Here is an 8,842-nt window from a genome sequence, read left to right as displayed (position 1 = left end):
GCGCACGGTCCCCTCAACCGTGTACCACACTTTCTCCGAGCGTAAGACTGCCTCAAGCCTATTCTGCCAGCTAAAGAAATCTGCCGATCCCTTGAGGACGGGCACCTTGCTGAATGAAACCTCGTTGAGTGACATTGTTGTTTGCTGAGCTTTGGGTACGGTGTTGAGCGGGGTCAGGGTCTGAGCTACAGACTCTTAATCTGTTGTGAGAAGAGATCAAATTCATAGCGAGTGGGGGGCTTGACTGAAGGAACTGGAAGAGACTTATATACATGCATAGAGAGGAGGCCTGTGCGCTATTCTGACCGTTCAGATGCCTCATGCAGGAAAGGGGACCGTGCACTCAATACGAGCAAAGCGCTCGTCTCATCGCCAGGGCACAGGTCTCTACGATTCAAGCCCTCCAAGCACTTTGGAGATCTCACACTGCGCCGAGCAGTGACACCTTTGAGGGCATGCGTCACGACGCCCATCACAATTGCCAGCTCTATACTGACATTCTCGATCAGGCATCAACTTCATGGGCTTCAATGACCGCGAATCTTAATCTGGGGTCAGTGAAGAGCCGCGTTCGCGCTTTGCTCAAGCAAGTGAGGGAATCTGCTTTTCATCTACGTGCAGCGCTGGATCGCTTCGGCTCAGACGATATCTGGTTCAACATCGCTTTGGACGAGGTTGCTACGCTTGAGCCCGCAGTACTCAAGCGTGAGAGGTCCTTCTTGTGGATCGAGGACCTGCGCTCCATCTTTTGCCCAGCAGCCAAGAGCACCCAATTGCCTCCTCGATTTTGGCTGCTGCTCCTCGGTACCAATGCTTGTTTTCAGGCACTAAGCCCCGCTGTGGCAGCCGCGGTGTCGAGCCGCGTCAACAAAGGATACCTGCGCCATCATCATCCCTTCACCATGGCTGCTCGAAACGTCCATCTAGACGCAAACTCTGAGCTCCTCGACGCAATCGAAAGTGCGCCACCCATCAAAGCATGTCAAGTCCACGTATTGGCATTTTTTGGTCGACCGCTTTGGCACGCCATGATCAGCTACGACGAACAGGATCCTTTGAATGGGGAACCTGATATCGAAAATTTGGGAGATGCCGTGAACAGCTTTGTGCTCAACAAAGTTCTCAAGACCGTCGATTCAGGCGTGGACCTCCAACCAGCAAACCTCACCGAAGCCCAATGCTTTGCGCTACTCAGTCAGAGGATGGAGCTTGACGATGGTGCGAGTATTGCACAGACGGACTCCAGGCTGCCTGGGAGTGCAATTGAGTTCCAAAAGACTCAGATCAACGAGCATCTTAGGATCCTTGATGATATGAACGCTGCAGGAAACGCCATCAAGACATACACAATGTGCGAGCCACTGGTCTCTGCCATCGTGGCCATTGCCATGTCGAGGGATCTGACAGCTCAAGCAGCGGTATGGAAAACATGTTGGACACATCTCCACTCTCTCATCGCCACAAGGGCCATCATCGACCAAGGTGCCTATGGCGAGGTCACTGCACAAGGGCTAATCTGCATTTGCAAAGATGCAGCCTCTCGACCAAATCCTGCCAGATTTGGTCTGTCTGTGCATGAGCAGCCAGATGCCTGCAGCCCCGTCACCCAATTTGTCCAGGCCAGCAGTTTCCTCTGCTCCCTCTTGAGTACCATCAACATGAGTGCAGGGAGTACAAGGGTGTTCAACAACTTGCTTGCAGACATGGAAGACTGTTGGGTGAACTTCACCCGCTTCTCAAGAGCCCAAAGAAGATGGCAAGAAATCTTTCCATTTGAGCTCAAGGTAGCTTGGACCAGGATGACTGCCATCATAGGTGCCACAGGACAAGCAGATTGGGACCTGCTCATTCCTGTGTACTGCGGAGACTTGAGAACACCCTTGAAGCAGAACTTCACATTCATCATTGTGCAAGTCAAGTCAAGGAAGGATCCTGTCAAGTCTTGCCACCCAATCAGTCAGCCATGGGCTTATCAGGGTGCTAAGGCTCCCATTTCCATTGTGCTCAACCTTGGCACAAGTGTTGCTGGTCAAGAAGAGGTCTTTGTGCGTTGCCACCCACCTGCTCCTGCTGAAGACAGGCCAAAAACGCGCAAATACAGCTCCCATGAGCCGTGGTACCATGAGCTGTATACGGTTGGCTATCACTGGCAGAACCACCCAGGACTGCGCCTGCTTGGCGCTGCAGCTGAAGACTTTAACCTGACAAAGTACTTTCGACAGCCTCATCATGTGGAAGGGCGCGAACAGGACTCTGCTTAAGGTCGCTGTTGGCACACACAAAGAGACCTGGATGTAGTGGAGAGGCTACACAGGCAAGCTGAGTCCTCGCGCAAAAGAGCCTCCACCATGTAGAACGATGGAAGATCATGCTCGGTTGGAGCCCAAATGATTTGTTCTCTCAATAAATGGACCAACCCGTTTCTCTCTCTCTTCTCCCCTGCACCGCCATCGAGCACTGCGAGCAAGCCAATCAAGCGGAAGTGCGCAACATGATTGGTTCAACACTACTTTTCCCTTGGCCATCGAGCAGTACCTGTTGTTCGACTGCTTGGAACTTCAAAAGCAGACCATCAGCCTTGACCAATTCTGTGCAGTCCAGCATTGAAGTCGACGCTCCAGCACAAGGTTCTCTGCGCCCGCTCCGATCCAGAATGTTCACCCCCCCCCTTAATTCCCCTTCGATCAGTCCTGACCTGACATCCTCATTCGGCATTCGCATCAAGATCTAAAGCAAAACATGAATCGAACAGCATCATTGTCTCCGCGTGATGCAGCCTATCGAATTCGCGATTCAATCGACGCGCCCATTGCAGGAACTCGACTCGCAGGAATCTCAGCAGCGCGCGCATCATCCGTCATTTCTATTCTTTCTTCTGAGAAGTCGGAATTGCCTTGTGCAGTAGTCTGGTCCTTGACAAAGGGACGCTAGAACATCCCGATTCGATCGTCAACATGAGCCAGTGACAGCGACAGTGACAGTGACAGTGACAGTGCGAGTGACAGTGACAGTGACAGTGCGAGTGACAGTGACAGTGACAGTGACAGTGACAGTGACAGTGACAGTGACAGTGACAGTGATAGCGATCCAGTCTTCTGCGTGCGTGCTCCTACCTCCTCAGCCATCCTCGCCCATTCGTAGCCGGGCGTATACTCAGCGCAGCGCTACAAGTACAAGTGCATGTAGCGCCCAAAAACGTTTCGCCTACTCGCAATCCTATGGAAGACGCAATCGTATCGGACACCCCTCACGAGGCATGCGTTGCGTCAGAGAGAGGATCCCGGATGAGCACGCGTGGGCCTCTTCACAGTATGAATGGGTTGCATCGCAAGTGCGGGGGTTGATGGGGATATGCTTGTACAAATGTTGACCCCATGCAGGAGTACGAATGAGATCTGGTCGAGCAGGCCGTCGACAAGAACGCATCGAGAGCTCTCTCCTGCGCCTCTCGCCACACGCCAGGGCACGTCAAGTAGAGGGAGCCCAGAGCCGGACGATAAAGTCGTCGGCAAGCGTCGCGAGACTTGTTCCGTGCTCGCTATCGCTCATGAAGGCTACAGCGTTGATTTCCGCATTCGATAAGGGCGATCTCAGGACGGCAGGTCGAGCGTTAGGCTGAGCCATGGCAGCCTTGATGTGCCAGAACGTCGCATCGCCATTCCTGCAGCCTAGGGCTAGCGTTTGTTGATCCGGCGCCAACGCCAGACGGGCGTAGAGCGTGTTGCCCTTGTGCGATGGATGCGCGAAGGAGGTGATGCCCATGGTCGAGATCGCGGAACTCGCTAGACCGGCAATGGAGAGAGCATGAATGCTGGCAAACAGAGACGAGTCGGGTCAGAATGGCAAGCGTCTGCGAGCGTCTGAGCGCCACTCACTGTCCATCTGTGCTGGCTGCAAATAGGTCCGTATCGCTAGCTACAAGGGACGAGATGCCATGCGAACTGAATCGAAAGGAACCGCACGTCAGCAGAAGCCACAGAGACGTGATTGCACATGGGCCAATCTCACCTCTTGACGCAACCGTGCTGACGAGCAGATACGTCGGCACTGCTAGCGCATGGCCTCATCTCGCCATCCTTTCGCTCAGCGGCTCTGCTGCGCTTCTTGCCGCGCGCGCCGCTGCTCTTTGCCACATTCGTGACGTCCGCAAGTGCTCCTCTGCTCGAAGCGTCGAAGTCGACTGCAGCGCATTCCTCTCCGACGTGACGCAAATCCCACATCTTGACGACACCATCTGCGCATCCCGCCGACGCGATGGCGTGCTGACCTCGTGTGGGTAGATAGACCAAGCTCATGACTCCTTTGGCAGCTGTGCTAGTCCCTCTTGCTGCTCGTTTGCCGCGCATCGAGACGGCGCTCGGATGAGCGCAGTCGATGCGCAGCACTGGTTGGCTTGCATCTGCGCTGCCATGATTTTGCACCCGATCGTCGTAGACGAGGACACTCCCGTCCCTGCCGGCGCTAGAGAACAGCGATCCTGAAGCGGACGTCGGGTCCCACGCTACGCTGCGCGGAGATCCAGAGTGTCCTGCAAAGGTACCGGTGCAAAGCTGCGAGAAAGTCGTGTCAGTGGACGAATTTGCCGGCGCCATTTCCCCACTCTGCTCACTCCGGTCTCGGCATCCCAAATCTTGACAAAGTAGTCGCTACCTCCGCTCAAGATACGCCTATCATCGTCTCGCCAGGCCAAATCGAAGGTGGATCCGCGATGCGCGTTCCACGCCAACTGGCGCTGCCCGCTGGTGTCGGCACAATCGACGAGCACCAGATTGCCGCTGTTGGTGCCAGAGGCCAGCCAGCGAGACTCATTGCCTGACGGGAAGCGAGCCGAGTAGCTGAAGGAGCCGCAGAGCGGAAGTTCGGGACCTGCATCCTCGATGATGGGGTCGAGGCAAAAGTGACCCTTGGGCGCAAAGGAGTCGAGATAAGAGGTGCGTGGGACTGCGTGGGACCGTGGGACCGTGGGATCAGACGAGAAGGCAGACCAGCGCTATGCCACCCTCGTACACTCACCGACGCGTCGACCGGCTGCAAAAATGGCGCATCTAGGCATTCCCGATCTCATGATCGTCCATGCCGAGCCTACATCTCTCTGTATGGAGAGTGCTCTAAGCGCGCAGGGTAGTTGAATGCTGGCATTCGGGGAGGCTACACGAAAAGGGTCTTGTCGCGGCACTTTCCTCAAGGGAGAGCTGCAGAATGGATCATCATCGCGATCCGAGCTAGAGTCGCTGTCCGACAGCGTGTCAAGCGGTGGACAGCGCCAGGACATGGATGTGGATGAGAGGGCGAGACCGGTATTGTGCGCATCGTCGTCTGTGCGTCGACTGCGCTTTGTTCCTCTCCTACCGCTCGTGCGCGCAGCTGTCCTCGAAGGAGATGCGTCTGCGTTTCTGATCGCCTCTGCCGCTCCCCGCATGTTCGCATGGACAGGAAGAAAAAATCTCGCAGCGCGAGAAGGTGTGACTGTTCCCTTGACGATGAACGCGCTGGTGCTGGTGCGAGCAGGTGGCGGTGTGCGCGCGATTGTGTTTGCCCTGCTGCCGCCAACGTCCCGCACCTGCACACGATCTCGCCTTGACGCAGCAGCCGATGCTTGCAAGAATGAAAGGGGCGATGAGCCAAAGCCGAACAAGCTGCGCCCGACATTCTGAAGCTGCTCCTCCTGCTCCTGCTCCTGCTCCTGCTCCTCATCGTCGTCATCGTCATCGTCATCGTCGTCCGCGCTGTCATCTGGGTCCACTGGAAGCAATGCGTTGCGCGCGATTGTGGGCTTGGAGCTGTTCAGCAAAGGCGAGCAAGCGCTGCTGCTGCTGCCCGCACTGTGGCTGGTCGCACTGGTGCTGGGCGTAGCGAGTGCGGGACTAGAGTCGAGCACATCCGGGTAGCGCCGCTTGCTTGGGGATGCCTGGCTGCTCGACTCGCATCGAGGCTGAGATGAGAAAGACCCGTCATCGTGGTCCATGTTGCTAGACAAGGCAAACGCGTGGAGCGGTGGCCGGTGATTGTGGTGCAGTCGGGGTGAGCATGTGGATGGGAGTGGCGTGAATGCACGGCGTGAGTGAGGTATGAGGAGGCGTCAGTGTGAGTCACCATCTCCACTCGCGCGACCCTTTGACTCTTGGCTGTGTGGATCTGGTGCCACATTGATTCAGAGAGACTCACCACTCGTGACTGTATGAGTCTGAGTAGCGACAGCTCGATGCTCGATGCACGCTTCACGTCTGTGATTTCATTCGTGATCCGACAGGGACAGCTTCCTGATCTTGATTCAAATTCTTGATTTTTTTTTATTTTCTAAGATCGCGCTTGTTCTTGAATCATTGAATCTTGAATGCTGCGCCTCGCCACCCGCCGCTGCCGCCGCCGCCGCCGCGCTAAGCTAACGCGCGACGCAAACCATCCAACACGCGCACGCGCCGTGCCACTTTACGCGTCGAAGCGCATCTACGCGTCAAGCCGCGCAGCGTACGCGATGATGATGTCTTGATTCTGCGCGTACACGTGACGCTCATGCGGTACCGCACCGTACAGCCAAATCACGAATTTGAATGTCAAAGATGGACTCATCGTGATCATCAAATTATTGAATTCGCGAGTCTTGACCTTGCGAGCAAAGCGCAACTGCCTTCGCTTGCATTCGTGACTCGCGACCAGCGACCAGCCAGCGACCACGCCGATCGCCCACATGTCCACAAGCTCAAAGTCCTGCTCATCATGACGCTCAACCCCTTTTCGCACCTTCCAGATTCCGTCGATCGCGTCTTTTCCTCTGCCTGCAGCGTCCTCTCCTTCTCCCCATCCGGTCTAAGCAAGGGTCACTATCTCGCCGTAGGTCGCACGGATGGTTTCGTCGTCATTTACGATTTGGAGACGCGATGCGCCGTCAGAATACTCGAGGGTCACGTCAAGGCCGTCACCGCACTGGCTTGGAGCGGCAAGGAGAGAGTGAGGGCGATGGGTGGTGGCAAGGGGACAGCGGCGGCGGGAGGAGGTAGGATGCTGGCGAGCGCATCGCTGGACGGCATCTGCCTCGTGTGGGACCTCTCTATGCTATCCAGCACGACGGTGGAGCAGCAGCAGCGGCGACAGCATCATGCGCATACACGCATCTCCAGCCACTCTTTGCCTCCCTGCGGTGCCTATGCCCGCTACAGGATCAGACTGGATGCGCCCCTCATCGGCGTCGAGTTTCAGTACGGCGATGCGTGAGTGTGCGGCGTGTGCGTGCGTGCACGTGCAAGCAGCACGGGGAGGCTTGATCGCGATGCTCATGGTTCTGCGCTTCTCGCATCGCAGAAATACCCTCTTGCTGACGCTCGAGACGCAACAAGCCGTCATCGTTGATCTGGGCGTGCGGCAAAGAGGCCTTCACAGGCACGCCGATTCACGCTGCACTTGGCAAGCCGAAGAGGTCATAGAGAAGCGCATCGCTTTGGAGTCCCATTTTGATGCGAGCGAGTGGGTAGGCAAGGCGGGAATGCGTGCATGTATGCGCTTCAGCATTGCCCTTCTGACACTTTCGCTTGGCTCCTGACTCGCGCTAGCGGAGGCATCGCATCGGCCACTTTTCATCCCTCGGGCGAGTACTTGCTCGCAGGAACAACGCGGGGACTCCTTCTGTTCTTTGCTCTGCGCACGCTCAACGTCGACGAGTACAGCGCGCGCTTGGCAAATGTGCTCGCGAATGAAGATGCACCCATTCGCGAGGTGCCTGCGAGGATAGATGTGGAGCTGGTGAGCAGGGTGAATGTTGGGGGCGGAGCAGTGCGCCAGATGCGGTGGGGCAAGAGTGGAAGGTGAGCATCACGCCTGCCCACAATGCTGTCTCTCGCGCCCGCGTCTGACGTTGTACTTCCGTCGCACAGAAACGTCGTTCTCAACTCCAACGACCGGAGCATTCGCGTCTTTGCACTGTCCTTTAACAGCGTAGATGGCGCGTCGAATGGACACCCAGTCGCTAATGGAGCAGCCACGCCAAGCGGGGAGCCAGCGCCAGAACAATTCGCGCACTCCCCTTCGCACTCTCACACTCGCACTCTACCTGAATTGACGCCGACGCACCGTTTTCAAGATCTGGTCAATCGCACGCCTTGGTCTGGCATCGGATTTTCGGCCGACGGAGAGTACATTTTCGCAGGTGCTGCTCACGTCCAGGCGCACAATATCTACATCTGGGACAGAGGTCTTGGAGCGCTAGAAAAGGTCCTCGAGGGCCCAAGAGATAGCTTGATGGACGTCGATGTGAGTAGCTGGAAAGACGAGCGGAGATCAGCTCGAAGTTTGATGAATCCCTGGCACATCTCCCAGTGGCACCCCACTCGGCCTCTGCTTGCCTCGGCCTCGGCTGGCGCGGGCAGCGTCAACTTGTGGTTCACACCCGGCGCAGAAATTTGGTCTGCCTATGCTCCTGGCTTCGAAGAGCTGGAAGAGAACGTCGAGTACGAAGAGCGCGAGGACGAATTCGATGTGGTGAGTGGCATGGAGACGATTCGGAGCGCTGATCTACGCTCATGGCTCCTTCTGTGCGTCCAGGAAGATGAACTGGCAGCGACGAGGAGGAAGTTGGATGAGGAGGAGGTGCTCGTAGATATTCTAGGTAGTGCACACGACCTCCGGGACCCCGTGCAACCGCGTGTTTTGCACAGCACAGGCTTCGGCCAGTTGTCCTCTGACGCTGACTCCATCGAGAAAGTCATCTACGTCGCACCCGATCCAGACGACGATCCCAACTTCGTCTTGCCCGTCGACCTGGCAGCCGATCTCGACAGCATGTTGGCGGAAGACGACGATGATTGAGAGCCGACGCGCGGCGCTGAGGATGGCTTTTTTTTTTTTTTTT

General features: G+C 56.5%; 3 protein-coding genes across 3 annotated transcripts; 2 read left to right on the top strand and 1 right to left on the bottom strand.

Moving 5' to 3' along the window:
* Positions 1 to 530: 530 nt before the first annotated feature.
* IE81DRAFT_350377 (hypothetical protein) lies at positions 531 to 2,261 on the top strand (the record flags this gene model as incomplete). The annotated part of the gene is made up of 1 exon (XM_025516527.1): positions 531 to 2,261. The coding sequence occupies one exon, from the start codon at positions 531 to 533 to the stop codon at positions 2,259 to 2,261; it is 1,731 nt and encodes a 576-aa protein (XP_025366381.1).
* Positions 2,262 to 3,071: 810 nt separating this feature from the next.
* IE81DRAFT_326774 (WD40 repeat-like protein) lies at positions 3,072 to 6,164 on the bottom strand. Its single transcript, XM_025514907.1, has 5 exons — positions 5,014 to 6,164; positions 4,610 to 4,941; positions 4,009 to 4,550; positions 3,876 to 3,941; positions 3,072 to 3,811 (listed from the first exon to the last, which is right to left on the bottom strand). Exons 1-5 carry the CDS (start codon positions 5,963 to 5,965, stop codon positions 3,469 to 3,471), a joined length of 2,235 nt encoding a protein of 744 aa, XP_025366380.1. The 5' UTR covers positions 5,966 to 6,164; the 3' UTR covers positions 3,072 to 3,468.
* Positions 6,165 to 6,616: 452 nt separating this feature from the next.
* On the top strand, positions 6,617 to 8,842 carry IE81DRAFT_369273 (WD40 repeat-like protein). Its single transcript, XM_025517228.1, has 6 exons — positions 6,617 to 7,208; positions 7,300 to 7,461; positions 7,548 to 7,799; positions 7,869 to 8,244; positions 8,311 to 8,472; positions 8,536 to 8,842. Exons 1-6 carry the CDS (start codon positions 6,718 to 6,720, stop codon positions 8,797 to 8,799), a joined length of 1,707 nt encoding a protein of 568 aa, XP_025366379.1. The 5' UTR covers positions 6,617 to 6,717; the 3' UTR covers positions 8,800 to 8,842.

The sequence above is a fragment of the Ceraceosorus guamensis genome (genome assembly GCF_003144195.1).
Source record: "Ceraceosorus guamensis strain MCA 4658 unplaced genomic scaffold IE81scaffold_135, whole genome shotgun sequence".
Taxonomy (NCBI): domain Eukaryota; kingdom Fungi; phylum Basidiomycota; class Exobasidiomycetes; order Ceraceosorales; family Ceraceosoraceae; genus Ceraceosorus; species Ceraceosorus guamensis.
Note: the sequence above shows the minus strand (reverse complement) of the source record. Positions and strands in the feature narration are given on the sequence as shown.

Coding starts and splice junctions, on each gene's coding strand:
- IE81DRAFT_326774 (XM_025514907.1), bottom strand. CDS start 5,965: ATGGACCACGATGACGGGTCTTTCTCATCTCAGCCTCGATGCGAGTCG. Junction 4,942..5,013: donor TGCAGCCGGTCGACGCGTCG/GTGAGTGTACGA, acceptor GGTCCCACGCAG/TCCCACGCACCTCTTATCTC. Junction 3,942..4,008: donor CAGCACGGTTGCGTCAAGAG/GTGAGATTGGCC, acceptor CTTTCGATTCAG/TTCGCATGGCATCTCGTCCC.
- IE81DRAFT_369273 (XM_025517228.1), top strand. CDS start 6,718: ATGACGCTCAACCCCTTTTCGCACCTTCCAGATTCCGTCGATCGCGTC. Junction 7,800..7,868: donor CGGTGGGGCAAGAGTGGAAG/GTGAGCATCACG, acceptor TCCGTCGCACAG/AAACGTCGTTCTCAACTCCA. Junction 8,245..8,310: donor ATAGCTTGATGGACGTCGAT/GTGAGTAGCTGG, acceptor CACATCTCCCAG/TGGCACCCCACTCGGCCTCT.